The sequence below is a fragment of the Notolepis coatsorum genome (genome assembly GCF_963971535.1).
Source record: "Notolepis coatsorum genome assembly, chromosome: 17".
Taxonomy (NCBI): Eukaryota; Metazoa; Chordata; class Actinopteri; order Aulopiformes; family Paralepididae; genus Notolepis; species Notolepis coatsorum.
Window position 1 is genome coordinate 32,085,796 of NC_140181.1, and position 25,432 is coordinate 32,111,227.

Here is a 25,432-nt window from a genome sequence, read left to right on the forward strand (position 1 = left end):
TAGGTGTGCGAGGCACTATGCGGTGCGCCACGAGGGCGCCCAGATCAATGCAATTTTTAACAAAGTGCAGACATTTTAGGAATACTATATATATATAGCGCAAAGGACCTTTTGTAAACTCAAGCACTTTCGAGGTAAAAGTAAAACGCAGTACTTTCAAGTACATTCCAGAACAGTTGAACATTGGAAAAAAACTCTTGATTGATCTCAATTTCTCTTATTTTTTGAGTATTCTGTATGAACAAACCAGACTAAGAAAAAAAGTTATTGGCTATGTATTATACTTCATACTTATAGCCATGCATAAGTCTAGTCTGCTTTGAAAGGTAACCTTCTTACACAATAAAGAAAAATCATCATGCGATTAAATGCATAAATCTTTTTTAGTTTTAATTCTTTCTGTAGTTAACACTTTCTATGACACTCACAAGTTTTCTCGGAATTATTAATATTACGTTGAAAGCCACTCACGAGAATTCTCGGATTTTTTTTTTTTTTTAGCGATCTGAAATCATATTGCATCACGCGAGCCTACCCTAGTCTACCCGAGAGCCGCTGGCGATCAGATGTGGAAAAAAGCGCCCCCTATCGTCTCCCAGATGACATAAGGGATTTTGGAATGGACTCAATGAAAATGGATGGGGAAAAAAATCCTGTACTCCACATTTTCCAGTCCACTGATGCAGCCGGGGTTACCACAGTTCATTATGGATCCTCTGAGCGCCATGGATCATGAATTCTACTGTATCACGTTAGATCTATACACTTATCGATTTTTTCGAATGGTGATCAGGAATTGGAATATACCAGTTGGATACCATCTGATGTCAGGTAAGGAATCTATGTTATCAGTGTTAGGATAATCAGACTCATTTTGATGAAGATATTTTGTGAAATGTCCTCTATCGGTTTCACGGTAAAATCCATGAGGAAATGAACACGGCTATTATCAGCGCGTGGCTCTAATGGGCGTGCGTGTACGTATAATATTGATCATCTAGCGTTTATTTGAAAACGATTCATAAATAGGCTGACAAATATCAACGTTCTGGAATATTCCAGTAAAAGACGATTATCACAGAATGGCCCAGAATGGGCTGTTTTTTACCTCAAAACGGGTGCTTTTCAAAATGCTCTCAAACGGAAATGAAGCAATAAAAAACCAATCTGCCTTGACAGCACTGACTGGAAAATGATTCTTTGATAAGCGACGGGCAGATTAGACACATAGCCATAATTTAAAACATAGATTATGCGATATTAACGTTAACATTAAAGTGGATGGTGGCATTCAAGCGCTAACTCTGGCGCCACCTGGTGGCACTGAAAGTGTTAATTAATTAATCGTAGTTAAACAAGCTGTTAAAACAAGACATATCTAGAGAAAAAGAGAGAGACAGACAGAGAGAGAGAGAGAGAGAGAGACAGACAGACAGACAGACAGACAGACAGACAGACAGACAGACAGACAGAGACAGACAGACAGAGAGAGAGAAAGAGACGGAGCGAGACAGAGAGAGAGAGAAAGAGAGAGAGACATTAATATTATTTAGACTTATTTAGGATAGAGAGACACACATGTCATCATAGTATAACAGGCTGTTAAAACAGGATTTGTCTGTTGAATGTGTGTGTGTGTGTGTGTGTGTGCGTGTAGTGTGAGCCTATAGTACATGGTGTGTATTATGTGGTACTTTTATACTGTGTGCATAGTACCCACGGTTAAGTCCAATATCGTGGTAGGTTACGATTGTTGGTCGGTTGCCACCAATAGTAACCCCTCTCATCGTGACATGCAGCACGCCATGGGGTGTCTCCACATCATGCTCCTAAACAACAAACAGTAAACTATAAACAACAGCATTAAACAACAAACAACATTAACACAATCTGCGCCAAGAATGAGTTAACTCGTTATTGCCCGCCATGCGTTCAGCGCCAACAACAAGTTAACTTGTTTTTGGGATCGTTATTGTTTATTCGCTATATCTATTCATAATTCATGGCTGCAGCCTCTGCAGACCCTTCAGACCCTGTCTGAGCTGGCAGACGGTCAACACCGCCCTCTACTGCCTTGCGGCGCTATTGCACTCCATTGAAAATGGTCTGGTGTGTTTTCTGAGCCGATCTGAGCCGTGGGGGCGGGGTTTAAATACTCAGGCGAGGCAGGCCTTTACAACGATGGCATGGAACACTAACCCTGCCCGCCCGTTCATGTGTAACGCTCGGTAATGTCGGGGACATGATCGCTGTGGATAACTGGAATGGCGATCAGACAATTGGATTCTTTTTTTTGCATTACATCAGAGGACTCTATAATATCTCGGCTGCTCCCCTACATTTTCAAAAGCCTAGAAAGCCTAGAGAAAGGTTGTCTTAACTTCATCATCATAAGTTATGAATGTCAAACACATGAAGAATAAATATTCTTCATGTGTGCTATGGATTTCGAGACCTATGAAGCCTGTGGCTATCCATCAACGCTGCAAATCGGGATCAGTTCTGTGAGGCTTTGCGCCTCCTGGTGGCATATAACAGAACAGCAATCAACCTCAAAATCAACCCTGTCGGCACCACGGTCGAATGGTAGACAGTCCTACTGGCTGTAAATGCATTAGTTGGCCTAACCTCCTACGTCAGCAGCCTCGTCCTTGAGTTGCACGGAATCCGACTCGTGCCATCAGAGCAATGTAAAGTCCGCCAAGTAGCAGATTTTTATTTAGTCGTGTTTATTTTAATGCACAATGGCTGAAGGGGAGCAGAAATGGATTTGGTAAAGCTTTTTAGATGAAGGAACTTTCAAGAAGGTACGTGGTTAGGGCGGCTAGGTGGTGCAGTGGGCAAGGCGCTCACCACCAATGAAGGAGACGCTGGGTTCGAGCCCAGCTCTCCGCATTGCTATCAGCTTGGCTGGTCGTTCATACTAATACAATTGGCAGTATTAGGGGGTGGGAACTGGGAAGCTGATGGGTGGGGATCGGACGTTGTGGACAGCGACTCCTACAGGTCGGTTGGTGCGCCTGTGCAGCAGAATCAGAAAGCGACGGGGGCGGCGTGCCCTCCAAACGCAGACCCCCGACGCTGAGAGATCGCGCTGTGCAGGTGAAAAGATGCGACTGCTGCTTCCTCGAGTACCCGAGGGGACACGTGATGCAAGGCTTAGTCCACATTGCAGCCGGCTTGTGTGAGGCATGGCCTAACAACGTTCGAGACAGGGGAGGGTAGAATTGGACGATACGAAATTGGGATGGGAGAAAAATAGAAAATGGGAGAAAAAAGTAGATAAAAAAAAAAGAAAAAGTACGTGGTTGTGTTTCTTACTACAGTAAATGCACCTGAAGCTGCGGTCACTTCAATATAGTATTTTGATCACTATTTGAGCACTTTTTATGATATAATTGGGTTTTTGTTTATTTTCTATGTGAAGATAATTATAAAAATATTTGAAGCATTTTTGAGTTTGGTAAATATAGGCTATGCTTTGATTTTCTCAAGTGACATTTTCTCTTTGAGAAGTAAACATTTTTTGTACAGTAAACTAATGATAATGATATTCCAACTGTCCAGTTAAATCACATCTGTTATTTGGCATTCAATTACATCAATTCTTTGGGACATGGAAATGTAGGGTTTGTGAAATAATATTTAATGATGATCTTGTATCTTAGTAATAATAATCTTAGTAATAATATTGTGGTTTGACTAGTGATTTATCTCGGCTGCTCTGTTACCATCAAGGTCTCCCCTACAGTTTGAAAAGCCTAGAGAAAGCTTTTCTTAACTTTATCATCATGAGTTATGCATGTCAAATTGATTTCATTGTGTGCTATGCCTTTGGAGACCTATTTCTGAACACGCTTTGGCTATCCTATCAGCGCTGTCACAGCATTCTGTCTGAAGCTCACAGATGATGGCATTATTGTATACTTCACTGAAATAGTTAGCTAAAATGTTTCACATAAACAACACTGCTTTACTTATACAATCCTGTTCTAACTAAGAAACTGAAAAAAGCTATAATTTTCATGCATAGATCATACTAGATTGATCAATTTACAAGATGAGTTAACCTACAAATATGAGACAGTTCTGACAGCACAATAATGATGTAACTAAGAGATTCACAGGGATAAACGTGTTTAATGGATAGATATTTAGATATTTAAAGTACAATGAGATTGACAGATAGCGGCCTGTCAACACACCAGAATGGCTTTGCGCCTCCTGGTGGCAGATAACAGAAAAGCACTTCAAAAATAAATTACATTAAGATCAACACAAGAGCACAGCGCGATCGCCGCCTATTGCCACCGGTAGAATGGAGCTTGGAAAACTTTGCTCCATCTGTACCAGCTGCCAAGTTTAATTTCCAACAGTTACAACCGTAGCAACCCTTACTCTGACTACAGACAGACAGAGACTGGTGCTGAACTCACCTGACAATCAAAGTCCTGCAGGTTTCTTCCATTCTGGAAAGGAAGGGAGGGAGAGAGATTTTGACATGAACTATGGAAGAATGTGACACTAATTATAACTTATACAGCTAGAGATAATTAATTACACAACATTTCAGGATTTCTGATGTATAGAACCAACATATATATAACCAGCATTAAATTATAACCGATCAGAAATTCCTACTACGATTTTCTTTATAAAATAGCACAACTCAACTCTTGAGTCCCTAGTTGCAAACTCGGGTATGATTTCTCAACCCAAGTTCAAGCCTCTGTGTCATTTGACGTCATTTCAACATGGCCACCCACATCGTATGAATGTTGTTATTAGCTGTTTTAAGAGTAGGCATGTCCTAACCCAACCTACTGTAAAATATGTATGCTCTTGTCAAAATACTTGTGGAAGCAGGGAAATCATGTGACTTTTGCATGTGAGTGACTCGATATCCAAGGTTTCCAGTTTAGGGATGCTAGGTGATGACACCAAACAGTCTAATATAAGGAGACGGATCACTGTGGTAGTTTAACCAGAGACCATCTAATATAAGGACACAGATCACACTGTGGTAGTTTAACCAGACACCATCTAATATATGGAGACGGATCACTGTGGTAGTCTAAATTAGGGTTGGGCAATGTCTGCTCAGGGCATCGGACGATGTTGTCTTATCAAAAGTCGTCAATATTCATTCATTCATAAATATTTGGACATCAACACAAAACTATTTGGACATCAACACAATTTTCATAATTTTGGCTCTATACACCACCACAATGGATTTGAAATGAATCAAGATGTGCTTCAAGTGCAGACTTTCAGCTTTAATATGAGGGTATTTACATCCAAACCAGGTGAACAGTGTAGACATTTACAACAATTTCTATGTGCCTCCTCCTTTTTAAAGGGACCAAAGGTAATTGGACAATTCATTATAGTTAATTGTAAAATAGCGACAGTAGTGTAATTATTGTCAAACCCTAGCATTTGGAATAGGTCTTTCTTTCCGAATGAATGCAGCATGGTTTATATATAGCGTTATCGGAATACTACGGGGTGCACTGACTGCGCTCCGCGGGGAACTGTTTTCAGAGATAGCAGATAGGGATGAATGAATGAGGGGCAGTCTAATTGCAGAGAGAACATAATATTAACTAGAGTCCGCGACCCGAGACATATTCTCCTTGATTTGTACCGCAATTTCAGACCGAAATTGGAGCGTGGAACAAAACGCACAAATGCCATCCCCATGCACATTAAAGTCCTCTCCACCCTCGGGTATTTGGCCACCGGCACGGTCCATCGTGATATTGGAGATGGATCGAGCAATAGACTGTTACTGTACCACCCATGTAGCTGTCAAAGCTCCATCACAAATTCAGTTATGTGAATAGAAAGGGATTCCACTCAGTCAATGTTGCGATGCGCATTTGCCTGATACATGTCGTTGCTGGTGACCGGGAGGAAGGCAATGCTGCATGTTTTCAATTCATTAAATAAAATGGATACTTTTTTCAAGGGTTTACTGTCATACAAATAATCAACCATCTACATACTGTAACTTTTCAGTGCACGTTTTTATTTACATTGTGACAACAGACAGACGTAATGGAATTCAAGTTAGAGTTTTTATTGATCACATAGGGCAGCAGGCTACACATGGCGTAGCCGTATAGCTACATGGCAGTGAGATTCATTGTTCTTGTATGCTCTCGTATTATTGTTATAGTATAGGCTATTGTCAAGAAAGGAAGTACATTATTTTCAATTGTGGCTTTAATTCGTAGCCGAGAAGCAGTTTCCTATAGCAGCTTCTAATCCCGATCCGTCTCAGCCACAGCACTGTCTGAGACCGGCTATGGAAATAAATGATAAATAGACAGACTACTGTAAATAAAATAGCCTATAACATTATAAAGGATATAGGCTATAGCAGGGGTTCCCAACCTTTCTTCCCCAGAGCCCCACGATTCCTTGGAGACATATAGGAATATACATGGGTCCGTCAGCGAGGAGATTTAGCCATTTAAGAATAGGCTATTATGGCCAAACGAGGGCCTATAGCCTATAAATATTATTAAATGTTTTCATAAGCGTAAAGATACAAGGACAACAGTTATATTAACGATCAAGTTAGTTTACTGTATGCAGGCTTCGCGGGGCAGGGCTCTGTGTGTCTGTGCCATGCTGCGTTATGCGCAAATTACTGTTTAATGTAGGCTATATATATAATTTATATAGCCTACCTAATACCGACATCAAAATAGATTGTATGCCTCTACAAATCATATGCAGATAGAAGATTTACAGAAAATCCGTCGCGATTTGGAATCAAATTGACGGAGAACTTTAATCCCTGGGTATTAATCGAACGAAACGAAAAAAGGCAGTCATATTCCAGCATGGTTATTAATGACACCAACGGCAAAAAGTGGTTAACACTTTGAGCTATATATCAGCGTGTGCCATATGTGTGTATGTGCGATCAGGAAATAAGATAATCGATTTTTCAGCCCGCTTCTATAGCGTGCATAAGTACACATAGATAATAGATCTAGATAATCTAGCGTTTATTTGAAAACAATTCATAAATAGGCTGAAAAATTACAACGTGTTTTGTGTATTCTAGTAAAGGCCGTTTATCACAGAATCTTAATTTTTTTCTGAAACTTTCAAAAAAGCGAGCGTTTTTCAAAATGGTATCAAACGGAAATGAACCGATTAAAAAAACAATCCGTTTCGACAATGTTGACTGCAAACAAGTCATTGATAAGCGACGGCCATATTAGACACATAGCCATAATTTAAGATATAGTTCATGCGTTCGCAAATATGAGAGCTCTATCATTGAAGTGGGTGGTGGCATTCAACGGGGTAAATAGGACACGGAGGCCGGCACTCAAAGTGTTAACGGTCTTTATTAGTGTTTGCGCTGCCCAGGCAGCAATGGTCTTTAGGAAGTTAATAGATATCATATCCGACATCACGTGTACACGTCTGTCAGCCTGTCGCGTATTTCTCCCATAACACGCGTTTCGCTCGGTTTAGTCCATTTTTCCACATTTCAAGGGGGTGTTTCATTACCGTATTATGGTTAATTAGAAGCGGTTCTATATGCAAATACTTAAAATCGTGCACGAGCGCGGAGCGTAGAACAAGTGGTATTTATCAACACGGAGTACTTGCAGGTGTGCGTAGGACCCTGTTTTTTGTTTACTGGACCCTAGGGCCCTCATTTATCAACAATGCGTAGAAAGTGTTCTATTTCCGTTCCTACGCATGGAATTTAGAATGTGTGTACGCACAGAAAAATCTGGATTTATCAAAAGTGCGTACACACATTCTAAATTCCATGCGTAGGAACGGAAATAGAACACTTTCTACGCATTGTTGATAAATGAGGGCCCTAGGGTCCAGTAAACAAAAAACTGGTCCACGCCTTTGTCTCCTCCAGGCTGGATTACTGTAACGCACTTCTCATCGGGATTCCTAGCAAGAGTCTCCAGAGGCTCCAATACATCCAGAACAGCGCTGCTAGGATCCTGATGAGTGCGTAAGTAGGACCACATCACACCCATCCTCCACTCACTTCACTGGCTCCCCATCACCACCCGGACTGAATACAAAATATCCCTTCTGACCAATCAATGCATCCACGGAAATGCTCCCCCCTACCTCAAAGATCTCCTCACCCCAGAAGGCCAGAACCCTCCACCTGTAACCTTCGCTCCGCCAACACAAGCCGCCTCCTTCCCCCCAGGACCAAGCTCCGCACCACCATGGGCGACCGGGCCTTCTGCTCGGCTGCTCCTCGCCTATGGAGTGCCCTCCCTGACTACCTCAGAGCACCACTTCCTTTAAAAGAGAACTTAAAACATACCTCTTCACGAAAGCCTTCCCTTAGTTTTAACCTTTTTAAGTGTTTTATCCCTTTTTTATGCTTTTATGTCTTGTTTCTTTAATTGCCTATGTTTTTAAAGTCTGTTTTTACTCTGTAGCACTCTTGAGACTTGGTTTCCAGATATAGAGTGCATTATAAATCGAATGTATTATTATTATTATTAAACAACATATAATTACATATAAACTTGTAATCGCGATCGCCGATGGGATCATTGGAATTATTCTTTTTGGATTACCTTCTGGCTAAGGTAAGATGTCTATTTTACCGAACGTAGAACATGTTTATGTAACGATCGCAGTGGCTTGCTGTACCGGGCATAAACAAGGCTTTTTCTAACGATCGGATTTTCGGGGTAATACCATACCATTTCCCCATAGCTATAATATAGAATATACAAATAGCTCCGCAAAGATCATGAATTAATGTCACGAAACGCCGGCCTACTAACCGCAGGATGCGCGGCAGAGAAAGAGTGCAATAAATTGTTTTTATTGAAAAAATAAGAATCGTGTGAGAGAATCGTGATCTCAATTCTTAGGGAGAAAAATCGTGATTCACATTTGCTCAAGAATCGTGCAGCCCTACTTCACAGTGCCCAAAGCCTACTGTGAAAACAACCAAATAGGCAAAGTGGATGTGAATGTTATACAATGGCCAACTCAATCACCTGACCTGTATCCAAATTAAGCATGCGTTTCACTTGCTAAAGACAGAACGGAAGGGAAAATGCCCCAAGAACAAGCAAGACCTGAAGACAAAAGGCAGTAGAGGCCTGGCAGAGCATCACCAGAGACGAAACACAACCTGGTGATGACTATGGGTTCCAGACTTCAGGCTGTCATCGACTGCAAAGGATTTGTAACCAAGTATTAAAACTTTAAAAGTGACAATTTTATTTATGGATTGTAAGTTTTAATTACTTTTGGTCCCTTAAAAATGGCAGTGCATATGTAGAAACTGTTGTAATTCCTATACCTGATTTTGATGTAAATACCCTAAAATTTAAGCTGAAAGTCTGCACTTAAAGCACACATTGATTGTTTCATTTCAAATCCATTGTGGTATACAGAGCCAAAATTGTGAAAATTGTGTAAATGTCCAAATTATTTATGGACTGTATACTATTACTTTTAGAAGCATAAAGAGTTGAATTATTTTGTTCCTCTGCCTTGTAGCAACAACAACATCAATCAAATAGGATAAAATAAAAGCAATATAAATAGCATAACATAGCAGCAGAAACAATGATCAAATAGTTCTACATTATAATACAATAATCACAGTATTTGTAACTCAGTACAGCAAGTAGTGAGTAGACAGGCAGACTGTTATTTGTTCATGAGTCTGCCTGAACAGCTCTGGGCTGTTAAAACAACCCTCTGTAGCACTATGTATGCGATTTCATTGAGGCAGAGCAGTTCCCATACCAGGCTGTGAGGCATCCATTCAGGATGCTCTCTGCCGTGCCTCTGTAGAAGGCCCGTAGAATCTGGGGCCCCATGTCGAATTCCTTAAGCTGCCTGAGGTGAAACGGGCGTTACTGTGCCTTCTTCACCACCTGTCTGGTGTGCTTGTCCCGGGTGAGGACCTCTGTGATGTGCACACCAAGGAACTTTAAGCTGCTGACTTTCTCCACTGCTATGTTATGCTATTTATATTGCTTCTATTTATTGATCTTGCTGCTGCGAGGCAGAGGAACAATTTTTTTTAACTCCTACACCCCCCACCTGAGACGTTGCTTACAAGTGAACTAGACTACTGCAGCTAATGCTAGCATTCTGTTTCCTGTTTTCGAGACGGTAAATAGTTGACAATGCAAGTCTGATGTCATGGTGAGCTAGAATACCCCCCTCACCTGTCCTGTTAGCAGTGGTTTGATCTCAGTGAGCTGGACATCATGAAGTTCCTCCATCATACAGTAGCACCACTCAGCCACCAATCAACCTGGCAGACACAGACAGACATTCAGGCAGATGGATAAGACACAGAAATGAAGAGTGGGGAGACGAAAAACAAGCTGTCGATTTGACCGGGCGACAGTGTCATTGAGCAAAACACATAACCCCTAATTGCTCCCCATGAGCAGGTTGGCACTTTGCATGGTTGCCTCCGCCGTCGGTGTGTGAATGGGTGAAATGGGTCAAATGTGAGGAACAAATTGAAAAAAACATTTGCATAAAAGCGCTATATAAATGCACCATTTACCATCGAGGCATAACTGATGAAGGAACTGGAATCAATCAAATTATTTTGAGTCCCAAATCATCATCGTCTGACCAGGGGGAAGTCACACAACCACACACACTGACTGACTGTTTACCTCTCTGTGTGCCTTCCTAGTCCCTACCTGCCTGTCTTACTATCCACCTGTATCCACCTGAATCATTGCAGCTCTCTCGCTCTCTGCCTCTTGTGAATGAATGAATGAATGAAAACTTTATTTAACAGATTGCAGAATGGGTACAGTATGGCTCAATATACACACAATTGTTAAAGGGGATGCAGACCAGAGAAAGACGTTTGTCTTGTTTACATCAGGGTCCCCCATTTTCAATTCATAGTGACATTTATGACATACACAACATACATGATGACATCATGACATTTATGGCATGGGGACATACATGACATACAGGTATATAGTACTGTTACATTTGTGACATATATGATATGCAAATATACAGTACTGTTACCCATAGATGTATATGGGAGGGGTGGTTCAGTTTGATGCTAGTAATATAATCTGGGGTAGAAGAACGAGGTGCTGCTGACCTACTGTAACCAGCAGACAACCTGGATCTGCTACAAGTTACACCTGTAGCTAGCTAGCTTACTACGATGCTGCCGACACGGCTAGCTTCGACAAAACCCATATATATATATATATATAGTTTATCGTTGCCGTTCTCAATAGAAGCCATGTTAGCTCCAAAACCGTTGCTAGGTAACAGGCAATATGCCTATGCAGCATCTTCAGAATATAGTTCTTAGAGCAGATGCGAGCGGTGTGGCTCCGAGTGTAAACCTCACTGTTGCACCTGCCTAGCCACCCACACAGCCAACATCCACATGTACAGCTTAACGAATAATCTAAATGGCTACAACAAGTCTGCTTCAACCTTCTGCAACCATCTCAAATACTTATATCATCTGTAGCTCTATGGATGAAATACCTGTAACATCCGTCCCTCTCCTTCTATATATCTCAGACACACACACGCGCGCACACACAATTAACAATATATCATTGTCACGCCAGCTATTAGTAATGTTGGAAATACTATTTTGTAGTTAGCGAATTAGCTGGCGTTACCAAGCCAATGTACTAAGTTAGCTATAACGGTAACACAAGCTGGCTACGGTTAATTAGCCACATAGCTATACAGCCGAATTCTGTTACAGAAACATTAAGGAGCTATGATTATTTCCCACAGGGTGTTACTTACCCGAACCCGTTAACGCCAGAGGCTATTCGTCTGGTCAGTATGTAAGGTTAACTGGTTAGTTAACTAGTAAGTTAATTAACGGTAGGAGGAGATAGACGCGAGGCTGCTGTCAACTAGAGCACGCTACGGGGGCGGGGCCAACTACTGCTGCGTAAACAAGAGGGCGTCATCCGATGATGATGATGGCCACGAGGACTTGGAATATTACCTTCAAGACCAGAGCAAATGGGGGGGGGGGGGTTGTACAATTATTACAATATTTAAGAGAAAATGGGGGACCCTGATGTAAACAAGACGAAAGTCTTTCTCTGGTCTGCATTCCATTAACAATTGTGTATTGAGCCGTACTGTATTGTATCCATTCTGCAATCTGTTAATACAATTTTCAATCAATCAATATTGCCCTGCAATCCCATTCTAGCCTGTAATGTATGGGTGATATACTGGAGACGTGATATCACATTCACCTACTTCATGTATCAGTGATATACTGAAGACGCATTACATTTACTCACTTCATGTATCAGTGATACTGTATGCTGAAGAGACATATCACATTGCCTTACTTCATGTATGCTGAATCTGATATAACAATATTATGAATTAACAGTAAAACAACAGCAGCCAACATTCCAACTACTACAGACTACTACTTGACCTGACTCCTAGAACCCACCTCACCCCTGCCCACTTTGACAACCTAGGATGGCTTAGAGTAGACGACAGAGTACAGCAACTTGCAATGGGCCTGGTCTACAAGATACACTACGCGACCAAGGTACCCATGTACATGTCAAAATACTTCCCAAAGGTCAGTGAATACCACGATCACAACACCAGAGGGAGCTCCACAAATCATGTAAAACCCAGATTCGGCTCAAACAAGGGACTAAACACGTTTCGCAATTATGCCACATCAATGTGGAACGCCCTGCCTAAAGCTGTAAAGGAATGTGAATCACTACCCACCTTCAAAAACACTCTCAAAAAACACCTACGTGAGACTGCAATTCGAAACTGGCCCCTACAAATGTCCTAACCTAATTGTACAGTAAATGACCAAGTAAGGCTTTGTCAACATTCCAATGTACAGTGTAAAATGTGTGTGTGTCCCCTACCCAACCCCCCCCCCCACCTCCAATGTACAGCCCTCACCCAACCCACCCAACCCCACCCCACCAACCTCCTCCAATGTACAGTTTCTACGCCAAATGTATATACACTCCTTTTCTGGACACTTTTGTATCACAAACAGTACTGTATTTGCAAATCTGATATGTCATAAATGTATAGATGTAGCAGTACTGTCTATCTGTATGTCATGTATGTCATATATGTTATGATGAATTGAAAATGGGGGACCCTGGTGGAAACAAGACGAAAGTCTTTCTCTGGTCTGCATCCCCTTAACAATTGTATGTATTGAGATGTACTGTACTGTACCCATTCTGCAATCTGTTAATAAACTTTTCAATCAATCAATCAAACCAACAGAAGGTTATTTATTTAGTCAACATGGTATTGAGATGATATTTATCAGGGTGTTGTAATAGCTTTGACACCAACCAGGGCTGGTCAGTTCACATCCAATTCGATCTTCGAAATACATGAGCATAACCACAGAGTATTCATTCTCGTTTATTGGGACATGACAACCTGCTCTCCCTGAGCTGATTATAGTGACCCAACTGAAAAAGACAATCCCATTTCCTGATTTGCAGAGGTGTAAAGTAACCAATTACAATCATTCTAGTTACTCTAATGGAGTAGATTTTTTAAGTAACAACTTTTTTACTTAACTTTTTCCAATTATCTTTTCTCCCAATTTTATTGTTATGCCAATTCCCTCCTGGTCATTGTGCTGCCCTACTGTCGGTCTGGGGAGGATGTAGACTACCACATACTCTTCTGTCGGTCTGGGGAGGGTGTAGATTACCACATACTCTTCTAACCTAAGTACAATTGTACTAAAGTAACAGCACTTGTACTCGAGTAGTAGTACTCCGTTGATATGAAGTGGAACTGAACGTAACCCTGGCGGTGGGGTTAAAACACTACAGAAATAAACAACAATACATATTAAAACAGTAGAAATACAGAAGAAAAAGTGATAAACGTTGGAGAGAGTTGAGAGAGCATTCCCTAGAGCACTCATGCACACACAGAACCAAGCATTTCCTTGTAATGTACAGTGTACCTTATACAATATGTGACAAATAAAACAAAACTTGAACTTGAACACACATACAATCCATAAGGAACTGGCTCGGGAGGACCATCTGCTCAGCTGGACCCACTCTTCTCACACATACAGTAAACGTGAAAAATAAATCTAAATCTAAAATAAAAATTACATCACCATTTAAGCTACATAATGATACATTCCAGAAATGCACAAAAAACGGAAGTAATTAAACACCATGAGTTGAACCTCTAACAACCTGTAGGTAAATAAAAACCAGGCTTTAAAAAACCTGTCAGTATAAACTATTTATCTTTATAAAAAATATTTTTTTTAAGTAAAAAGAAAAAAAGATTTAAAGAAGAGTAGAAATCGTACCAAAGACAATCAAGTCAGATAAATACAGTAGTCATTGCCTCTTAGTTTTAGGTCACCCAGAGATGAATAGGCGTAAGAGTAAATGTCCAGGTAGGGAGATGAGATGGATTCAACACAAACGCTCAACGGTGGCCCGTGTTGGGAAGTAATTGTTTGACATAACTAACTAAATAAACCAGCCAACAGTTTTCATACAGGCCAAATACAATGGTGATCTGTAGGAATGGCAAAGGTGTTTTCCAACTAAAAGTAGGCATGAATGCACCGGTCTGATGTTATAGGTTCCTCCTGGTGGCTCAATGGTATGAGCTCCGTGTACTCATGACATTGTGGGTTCCAACCCCGTTCATAACACTCAAAATGCCCTTCCGCCTATCTTTCCTGTCACTGTCCATTTTATCAAACAAAAATACCATAAAAATATTATTTACAAATGTTGTTTGACAACAGATAGTAAGCGCTTCAGTACATGCATGTCATAGAAAACATTGTGAGCATTTATACTACATAAAATAAAATGTAGTATATAAATCTAGAATAATAAAGAGTATACATTTATCAGTTATTTTTCAGGACCGTTAGTATTCAAACATCAAGACAGAACAGAGGGACATAAAGAAAGAGGTACAGACACTTGTGTTCAACTTGTCAGCTGCACTGTTAGGCCTTTCACACCGGCCGGGCTCCGTGCCGGAGCCGGTTCCCGAAATGTAATCTTTAGCGTTCACACCGGGAATAATTGGTTCGGAACATGAAAAATCGGTGCTTTTCTTAGAGGGCCGAACTAAAGTCTCCGTCATGTTCCGAACCAATTATTCCCGGTGTGAACGTGCCGACCGGTTCGAGATTACGTTCGGAGCCCGGCCAGTGTGAAAGGCCTATGTGAGACACCTGCTGTAGCTAGCACTGTGTGCGACCTGCTGTAGCTAGCACTGTGTGAGACCTGCTGTAGCTAAGACTCTGCGAGACCTGCTGTAGCTATGACTCTGTGAGACCTGCTGTAGCTAGCACTATGAGAGACCAGCTGTAGCTAACACTCTGAGACCTGCTGTAGCTAGCACTATGAGACCAGCTGTAGCTAACACTGTGATACCTGCTGTAGCTAGCACTATGAGACCAGCTGTAGCTAACACTGTGATACCTGCTGTAGCTAGCACTATGAGACCAGCTGTAGCTAACACTGTGATACCTGCTGTAGCTAGCACTATGAGACCAGCTGTAGCTAAGACGCTGTGAGACCTGCTGTAGCTAGCACTATGAGAGACCAGCTGTAGCTAGCACTATGAGAGACCAGCTGTATCTAACACTCTGTGAGACCTGCTGTATCTAGTACTGTGAGACCTGTTGTAGCTAGTACTGTGAGACCTACTGGTGTAGCTAGCACTGTGTGAGACCAGCTGTAGCTAACACTCTGTGAGACCTGCTGTAGCTAGCACTGTGAGACCAGCTGGAGCTAGCACTATGAGATCAGCTGGAGCTAGCACTGTGAGAGACCAGATATAGCTAGCACTATGAGACCAGCTGTAGCTAGCACTGTGAGAGACCAGCTGAAGCTAGTACTGTGAGAGACCTGTTGTAGCTAGTACTGTGAGAGACCTGTTGTAGCTAGTACTGTAGCTAGCACTGTGAGACCAGCTGTAGCTAACACTGTGAGACCTGCTGTAGCTAGCACTTTGAGAGACCAGCTGTAGCAAACACTGTGTGAGACCAGCTGTAGCTAGCACTGTAAGAGACCAGCTGGAGCTAGCACTGTGAGACCTACTGTAGCTAGCACTGTGAGAGACCAGCTGGAGCTAGCACTGTGAGACCTGCTGTAGCTAGCACTGTGAGACCTACTGTAGCTAGCACTGTGAGAGACCAGCTGGAGCTAGCACTGTGAGACCTGCTGTAGCTAGCACTGTGAGAGACCAGTTGGAGCTAGCACTGTGAGACCTGCTGTAGCTAACACTGTGAGAGACCAGCTGGAGCTAGCACTGCGAGACCTACTGTAGCTAGCACTGTGAGACCTGCTGTAGCTAGCACTGTGAGAGACCAGCTGGAGCTAGCACTGCGAAACCTACTGTAGCTAGCACTGTGTGGGATCATCCCTATGTTCCCCGGGTCCTATGTTCCCCGGGTCCTATGTTCCCCGCTTGATTGATTAATAGATTGGACATTTTATAAATTTTTATTATTTTATTAATTATTAATGTCCGCCTTGTTTCGAACTGGTTAAGCTTAGGCCCTCTTTCGAAGTTGGTTAAGGTTAGAGTTTGGAATCAGGGCTGGTGGTCTAAAATTTTCAATCAATCAATCAATCAAGCGGGGAACATAGGACCCGGGGAACATAGACATGCTCCCCACTGTGTGAGACCAGCTGGAGCTAGCACTGTAAGACCTATTGTAGCTAGCACTGTGTGAGACCAGCTGGAGCTAACACTGTGGGACCTGCTGTAGCTATCACTGTGTGAGACCTACTGTAGCTAGCACTGTGTGAGACAAGCTGGAGCTAGCACTGTGGGACCTGCTGTAGCTATCACTGTGTGAGACCTGCTGTAGCTAGCACTGTGAGAGACTAGCTGTAGCTATCACTGTGAGTATTTCAATATTTCAGGCTTTTCTATTGGATGACCAAGTGTCTGTCAGAATTAAAACCATCTGCAGTGCTTACAGCTGCAGTACCAATTTGAAAGCAATAGAACCAGTTTCAGTGTCACATATTTTCTAATGGCATCCAGCTCCACTTCCTGAGAAGCTGACTAAACCTTCTGAACATAGACCTCTCAAGTGATGAGAAGCTGACTAAACCTTCTGAACATAGACCTCTCAAGTGATGAGAACCTGACTAAACCTTCTGAACATAGACCTCTCAAGTGATGAGAAGCTGACTAAACCTTCTGAACATAGACCTCTCAATTGATGAGAAGCTGACTAAACCTTCTGAACATAGACCTCAAGTGATGAGAACCTGACTAAACCTTCTGAACATAGACCTCTCAAGTGATGAGAAGCTGACTAAACCTTCTGAACATAGACCTCTCAAGTGATGAGAAGCTGATTAAACCTTCTGAACATAGACCTCTCAAGTGATGAGAAGCTGACTAAACCTTCTGAACATAGACCTCTCAAGTGCTGTCGTAGTAATAAGCCACAGGACCAGAATTGGGGCTAGTTATTTTGCACTGAGTCGGTGCGCTGCTGGTTCTGTAGATCACTCGGTCCATGTCAGTATGAGTGGTTGATTTCCTTAGAGAACTTTCTGCATGGGAAGACTTTTAGTCAGACGTGCCCTCCTATTGGCCAGCGGTCATGCAATGAAAGGTCACAGGTCACAGGTGAAGGGGCGGCGTTCAGCAGCAAACTGAAAGGCGCCTCAAAGTGCCCAGATCACAAAGCAGCCGTCTGATTCGCTGTTTGAGCTGCGGGATGCGGGACAAAGGATCAGGAGGCTCCAACTCTCCGGAGTGGTCCACCCATGACTCTAAGACTGAAGAAAGAGAGAGCATTGAAATAAATGTATAGTAGTCCAGAGCAGCTTAACACATCCATTGCCAATCCCATTGTACAGCGTGTTTGCCGGCCATGCGAATTCTGCCAAACCACGCTGTACAGCGATATTGAGATCATATTTAATTTTTTTTGCCATGGCATTCATAATTCCGCCACCCAGCCTGGTGATACAGTGGGACCCTGCACAATAGTGCAACGCCTCAATACCGCCGCCTAGTGGATGATCGGGCGAGTTACAACCGGAAGTGGCCATCGGTGCATCTGGGAAATCCGTCCGGCAGTCACATATCGTTGCGGGACTACAGACAAACACTGGCGTGCATATGGATCGCTGCCATAACTCAATAATCGATATGATTTGGGCGTTTATTGCGCCATACAAACCGGAAATGGATCTAGTAGATCGACGTCAAATAAGTGGGATATTTTTCCTCCAGTCTCATCGTCGAACGGTAAGAGGACGCTGACGTTACTTTCAGCTTGATTGTTTATTCTTTTCACTGCAAACCGCTCTGATCAATATATCAATATATTGGGGCGGTGTGGCTCAGGGGTAGAGCGGGTTGTCCAATGATCCAAGGGTTGGTGGTTCGAATCCCGCTCAAGCCCATGTCCATCCCACTGCCGTTGTGTCCTTGGGCAAGACACTTAACCTACTTGCCTCGTATGAATGTGTATGCATGTGAATGAATGTTGGTGGTGGTCGGAGGGGCCGTAGGCGTTGATTATTCGCCACGCTTCCGTGAGTCTGCCTCAGGGCAGCTCTGGCTGCAATTGTAGCTTACCACCACCGGTATGACTGCGTATGAACGAATAATGGACTCTGTGAAGCGCTCTGGGTCAGTGAAGAGCGCTATATAAATCCAAGTCATTATTATTATTATTATCACCCATACTACATAAAGCATTTACTGACGATCACGGAATTATAAACGACCCCCCCCCCTTTCATCTGCGCATGATGAGTCATAACGTATACGATCATGTACAGTTGAATTTTTTAATATAGCGTGTATCGGCAATAAACGGCAGTTGATAATCTATATATGCGTTTATGCCTATAACTCACGTTCTATGAATTACTGCAGAAAACGATAAAAACATACTTATATTCTAGAAGGTATTTTTGGAAGAATCTATGAATGAAAAAGTATAACGTTCCTACATCCTGAACGATAGATAATCGATGTTGAATGGGCCATAGTAATGTCAATTTAGCAATACAATTTAAAAAGTTATAGCCCTGCAAAAAAGGTGAACATCTCCATAGGCTTAGAATGGTGGCAGTGAGCCTACATTGATGGATAGAAGCGTGGCAGGGAATGTGTTAATGTAGCTACACTGGGACTCTTTATAGTACCCCAGAGCACCTTAATGTAGCTATACAGGGACTCTTTATAATATCCCAGAGCACCTTAACACATTCAGCGCCAATCACGAGTATACTCGTTATTGGCCGACAAGCGCTGAGCGCCAATAACGAGTAAACTCGTCTTTAGATCCGTTGATCTTTTTCCTCTGATCCCCGTTCTAAATCATCATCCGGATCATTCTAGCCGTCCCTGGCTCGTTTGTATACATTGGAATTGCAATGCCCATCGAATATCACCAGGTGGCAGTATCGTCTGTGTCTGAACTGGAATTGCATTGGCGTGGATACACGTTTAACTTTTCTTTTTTTTTGGTAAGGGCTCCCTCCTCCTCCTGCTTGAACAGAGATTCACATTGATCGCCTCGAAATTCCGTTGCCTAAGCGTATTTACCATCGAAACGTGTATAGACATATACACTGGTAATCGTGATGGTGATGCGATCACTTGGAATTATTCTTTTTGGAATACCTTCTGGCTAAGGTAAGGTATATTCTATGTCTATTTTACCGAACCTGAAACGTGTTTTCCTAACTATCACAGTTTTGTGTTTTACCGGACGTAAAACATGCTCGGCAAACACGATCACAGTTTTGAGTTAAAAAAGTGTTAATCCTCTGGAGTCGGATGTCGCTGTTTGCACCCGCGTGCGGGTAAACAAAGGCAGAGAGGACGTCTCAGAAATGGCCAGAGTGTCGCGCATCTCAGAAATCGGTCAAAATAGAGAAATGGCATTTTTTAGTGCTTTGAGATGTTATATGTCTCCTTATTTGCAAAACTTAATGACTTGTAAATATGTTTAATTATTGCTAGATGGTATGGTTGTAATTATCCCGGTTTTCCAGATAACGACATCGCGTCACGAAATGCACATACACGCACGCGCACACACACACACAGAGACAGAGCGCTGTGTGCGCTTTGAATAGGTGTTAGAACCCTGCAGAGACTTGTCAGACTGTCGCTACCCCCCTCCAAATTCTAAACAACACATTGGCTTTTCATAATATGTATGAATTATCTCTCGCAATAATATTCACAGGACTTGACTTTTTGAAGAGTCGTCGTTGCGCAAGTTGGACGTTTTATTTACTTGATCACTGTAGGCAATCACATGATTGAAACATGATTCCGGAGTGATACCAATGCATTCCGTTTCATTCAGAGCGAGAGAGGGGGGAGGGATAGTGTGTGTGCGAGCAGCAAGCTGTGCTCCGTGTTTCTCACATTGTCACCCTCTGCCCAATATCATAATATGAGGCAACGTGGTTTGCCACCTCCTCCCATTGGCTGGTGCAGATTTCTGACAACATGATTGGTTCAGATGCATGCTGAATGGCAGAGTGCGTGTGTGTACGAGCAGCTCATGTGAGCCATGGTTTTTCTCTCCTGTCTTTTGGAAGCTAGCGATAACAACAATAACACTTCCGGTCGGGGGGGTTTCAAAATAAAAGAGCGAAGTCTAAAACAGGAAGGACGTTTATTTTTTACATTTGTGGCAGTGTTATAGCATTTTCAGTCTTTCTGTGCTCGCATTTTCAGTGGTATCATTTGGACGCACATATTTTCTGCCCAGATCATTCCGAAATTATACTCATATTCACCACGGAATAACGCGTGAACGTAGGGCTGGGCGATATAACGATAACGATAAATATCGCGATATATTTTAATAATCGATATCGAATATCGAAATTAAAAAAAATCGAAAAATCGTTTTTTTTTTTTTTGTGACCTGCAACTTAAAGTAATGGCTTTGCTTGTCCAAATGACAATACTGACCAAATTGAGATTTATTTTTCTCTTGTCCATTTATTTTGTTTGCTTTCTAATTTAAAATACATTTTGAAACCGTCTGTACACAGTAGGCTATGTGTGCTAGCAGAACTAGACTCCAGTCACGAGTCACAGTGCACATGTGCGGTGGTTTGTCCACCAAAAAAGCGCCAAAAGATCGAAAATAAACTAACAGAGCCAGAACTGTTCAACTCCTCTGGAGCCACAGCCAGCAGAGAAGCCGGTTTACTTTAGCTTTTAAACCAGCTGCAGCCTGAGAACTGGAGTGTGAGGGGATGTAACACTAAAGATGGCGGCAACGACAGAGAATTGCTGCAAAATAAACATACATCTGTTGTTTTTTTAATACTTATAACAATTCGATAATTATCGATATCGAGAAATAAAATAAAATTATCATATCGTTATCGCGATATGATTTTTTTCCATATCGCCCAGCCCTACGTGAACGTATTCATTGTGCTAAGCTAGGCTAACAAGCAGCCAGGCCCAGATAGCTTTCTACAGAACGAGTGATTGATTGATTGATTGATTGATTGATTGATTGATTGATTGACAGAACAATGAATGAATCACGCTAGAAATAAACGCCTGTGTGTGTGTGTGTGTGTCTTTTTCATCAATACATTCTCATTTTATAGCGTCTTGAATATAAGTGTTATACAGGATTTGGTCTAGTATATTTCCTGGAAGGCTGGATAAAAGGGCTAATAGCTACTAACGTTATATCCAATGGCATTTCGGTTATACAGAAGCTACAGTTAAAACTCAAACTGCATATGATCGGTACGATCCTCAAGCATGAATGCATGAAAGGGGGGGGCGGGCGGGGGACGTTGTTTCTGATTATTGATTACCAATAACCGTGTTCATCTCAGTAGCCACATGCGCTGATCGGCTGGTTGAGTATCATAACAAGCCCTGATCAGCATGTAATTTACGTGAAAAAGATCTTACCATGAGCCGGTTGGATCCCCCAGACCATTTCCCAGTTATCGATCGCCATCTGGTAGATCGATATGTCCATTGGCTGATGATATATTCCCTTACTGCATAGTGAAATCCGCGATCCAAAACATATTCCGTGCAACAGGCTATAGGGATCGCTTCAGGTGAGTAGAAAACTACATTGGAAATCCAGAGAAAAAAAGACAACTTCTGCCACAGGGAACACTGCATTATCGATACAGCGCCCCTAAGAGGATCTGGCCGGTAATGCACTTTTTCGAATTCAAAGAGTAGGGTACATCTGCAGTGCAGCTCGGCGACCTTGAATAGGTTATTAAAATGGAATAAAAGCCAAAACAACCTTGCCACGGAGATATCCGTGGTTGGTCCCTTAACACATTCGAGGCCATTGGGCTGAGTCTAATTAATGTCAAGAGGACCGGGGAATGTAAAAAAACATGGGGCTTTTTGTACAGCTAAATCTATACTTTATAGTATTGCTATCTGTCCATTCTCATTGTCAATTGAGTCCATAAACCGTCCCTTCAAAATGGCTTAAAGAAAAAAAAATCATCAATAGGTTCTCATTTTATAGCGCCGTGAATATAAGCGTTATACGGGATTTGGGACTAGTGTAGTGGGTGCTATGGACATAATTCACCATTAGATTGTTTTGATGTATTGATGGGGCACTGTCACTTTAATGAGGTTGGTTTTGGGGGTTGGGCTTAGAGAAGACGCGCTGGTGGAATGTCATTGATAAAATGTTTGGTGACAAGGAGCTGTCAGAGTTTAGCACGGCATAGATCTGACAGCTGTCACTTGTGCTAAAAAGATAATAAATAACACACTACTTGGTGTTGTCGCAAGATAGAAATTGTGCGTCTCTCCTTTCCGACGATTTCTACATTGGTGACCCTGATATAAGTTTTGAAGACGCTTCCGCGGCAACATGTCTACGAACGCAGTTTCACTGAAATTACCTGAGTTCTGGGAGTCGTCAGCCTCGGCATGGTTTGCGCAAACGGAGGCACAGTTCGAGCTGCGTGAGATTACCTCAGATACCACAAGATATTATTATGTGGTGTCAGCCCTGGGAAGTTCGACAGCCAGCAGAGTGGTGAGCCTCCTCAAGAACCCTCCGGCTCGAGATAAATATCTCACGATCAAGTCTCATCTGTTAAAGACATTCGAACTTTCCGATACCGAGCGGGCCAGCCGGTTGTTTTCTTTGCAAGGGCTCGGTGATAGCAAGCCATCGGAGCTCATGGATAGGATGCTGGATTTATTGGGAGAACACAAGCCTGATTTCCTTTTCATGCAACTTTTCCTGCGTCAGCTGCCTTCTCCGGTTCGGGCCGCTCTGGCCAACACCACTATAGACGATTGCCGTGCTCTGGCCGAGGAGGCTGATACGTTTTTTTTGGCTGGTCAACAGCACTGTGCAGCGGCAGTTTTCCCAACCCAAGCCTTTGTTTCACCGCCGGGAGACTGGAATATCGCCGCCGCAGCGACAGCCCCTCGCCAGCAGCGTGACGCGGGGCTGTGTTATTATCATGCACGGTTTGGACCTAAAGCCAAGCAGTGCCGCCCGCCGTTCAGCTTCAGTGGGCCGGGAAAGCGCTCGTTAGTGGCCTTGAGCGTCAGTCAGGCTGGCAGGCTACTGTTTGTCCAGGACACCATCTCCGGGCGGCGTTTCATGTGCGACACGGGCGCGCAGAGGAGCATCTTGCCGGCTTCTAGAGTGGACATCCTATCCGGCGGACACGGACCCCCCATGGAGGCCGCCAACGGCACCCCCATCCGCACATACGGCACCAGGTATGTCGAAATGTGTTTTAGTGGTCAACGGTTTGGCTGGGACTTTATCACAGCTAATGTAGCCGTCCCTCTTCTAGGCGCTGATTTTCTTTGTGATTATGGACTGTTAGTGGATGTTAAAAATTGCAGCTTAATTGATGCCATTACGTTCTGCTCTTATGCTGGTGCGCTTGGGGGTGCAGACTCCATCAGACTCTCTAGCATGCTCTCCGCCGCAGATGAGTTCAGCCATGGCCAAGGTGTCTGTGCCATGGTCCGCCCGTCAACAGCGACAGCTCTCATATGTCTCAGAGTTCACTACTGACATTCAACATGTGGCAGGTAAAGCAAACCTTGTTGCAGACTGCCTCTCCCGGGCTGTAGCAGGCGCCATCCACTTGGGGCTGGATTACACCGGTATGGCGGCGGACCAGGCTACCGACCCTGAAGTGCGCGATTTCAGGTCAGCCGCCTCAAGCCTGCGGTTAGAGGATGTGGTTTTTGACAGCGCTGGCACCACACTCCTGTGTGATGTCTCTATTGGGCAGCCCCGCCCCATCGTTCCCACAGGATGGAGGCGGCGTGTTTATGACGCTGTTCACGGCCTCTCCCACCCGGGAAAGGAACCTACGCAGAGGCTAGTGTCCGCCAAGTTTGTCTGGCCTGGGCTTAGAAAAGATGTGAGAGACTGGGCTGACTCCTGTTTGGAGTGCCAGCGCGCTAAGGTGTACCGTCACACCAAGGCCCCCCTGCAGCACTTCCCTGTACCTGAAAGGAGGTTCGACCACGTGAACGTTGACCTAGTGGGCCCCCTGCCCCCCTCACACGGCTTCAGTTACCTCTTTACTATGGTAGACAGGACTACCCGTTGGCCAGAGGCAGTTCCACTGTCAGGCACGACGTCCGCCGAGGTGGCCAGGGCTTTTATTGGAACCTGGGTCGCCCGGTTTGGCACTCCAGCCGACCTCTCTTCAGACCGGGGCCCACAGTTCACGTCCGAGCTCTGGAACACGGTCGCCAAGAGCCTGGGCGTGAAGCTACACCGGACTACGTCATACCACCCGCAGGCCAATGGGTTATGCGAGCGCTTTCACCGCTCAATGAAAGCAGCACTTCGGGCCAGCCTTACTGACAGCGGCTGGGTCGACCGGCTCCCGTGGGTCATGCTTGGTCTCAGGACGGCCCCCAGGGTAGACCTTCAGACCTCCTCGGCCGGGCTGGTTTACGGTCAGCCTCTGCGGGTGCCAGGGGATTTCATCCCTAACATTACTGCCCCCTGGTGTGCAGCCCAGCAGCGGACAGCACTTCTGGAGAAGGCTAAGGTATTCACACCGGTCCCCACCTCACAGCACGGCCTTCCCCGGTCGCATGTCCCTACAGGTCTGCAGTCAGCGGAATATGTTTTCATCCGTCACGATGCCCACCGGGACCCCTTGAAACCTCCATACGACGGTCCGTTCCGTGTCCAGGAGGCTGGAGACAAGTACTTTGTTGTGGACATGGGCGGGAAGCTGGAACACATTTCCATAGACCGCCTTAAACCGGCTCATGTGGACTTGGGCAAACCTGTTGGACTGGCCCAGCCCCCACGGCGGGGACGACCCCCTACCTTGCCCCGTCTTCCGAGTAAGGCCCACGAGACCCCCTCGCCACCTATCCTGTG

The 25,432-nt window shown here is 43.7% G+C and overlaps 2 protein-coding genes across 3 annotated transcripts in view; both read right to left on the reverse strand.

The window, feature by feature from the left end:
- Positions 1-11,924, reverse strand: part of LOC311243881 (protein NDRG3-like) — a 59,794-nt gene extending 47,870 nt beyond the window's left edge. For both annotated transcript variants that reach the window (XM_084333258.1, XM_084333257.1), the window contains exons 1-4: positions 11,806-11,924; positions 10,215-10,303; positions 4,437-4,469; positions 1,721-1,829 (exon numbers count right to left, since the gene is read on the reverse strand). In XM_084333258.1, coding sequence (XP_084189384.1) covers positions 1,721-1,829; positions 4,437-4,469; positions 10,215-10,274 — 202 coding nt within the window. In that variant the 5' untranslated portion in view covers positions 10,275-10,303; positions 11,806-11,924. The remainder of the gene's footprint in view (positions 1-1,720; positions 1,830-4,436; positions 4,470-10,214; positions 10,304-11,805) is intronic.
- A 4,646-nt stretch (positions 11,925-16,570) lies between these two features.
- Positions 16,571-25,432, reverse strand: part of LOC311243732 (PHD finger protein 20-like) — a 72,004-nt gene continuing 63,142 nt past the window's right edge. Inside the window, exon 18 of the mRNA XM_084333071.1 lies at positions 16,571-17,831. Coding sequence (XP_084189197.1) covers positions 17,695-17,831 — 137 coding nt within the window. The 3' untranslated portion in view covers positions 16,571-17,694. The remainder of the gene's footprint in view (positions 17,832-25,432) is intronic.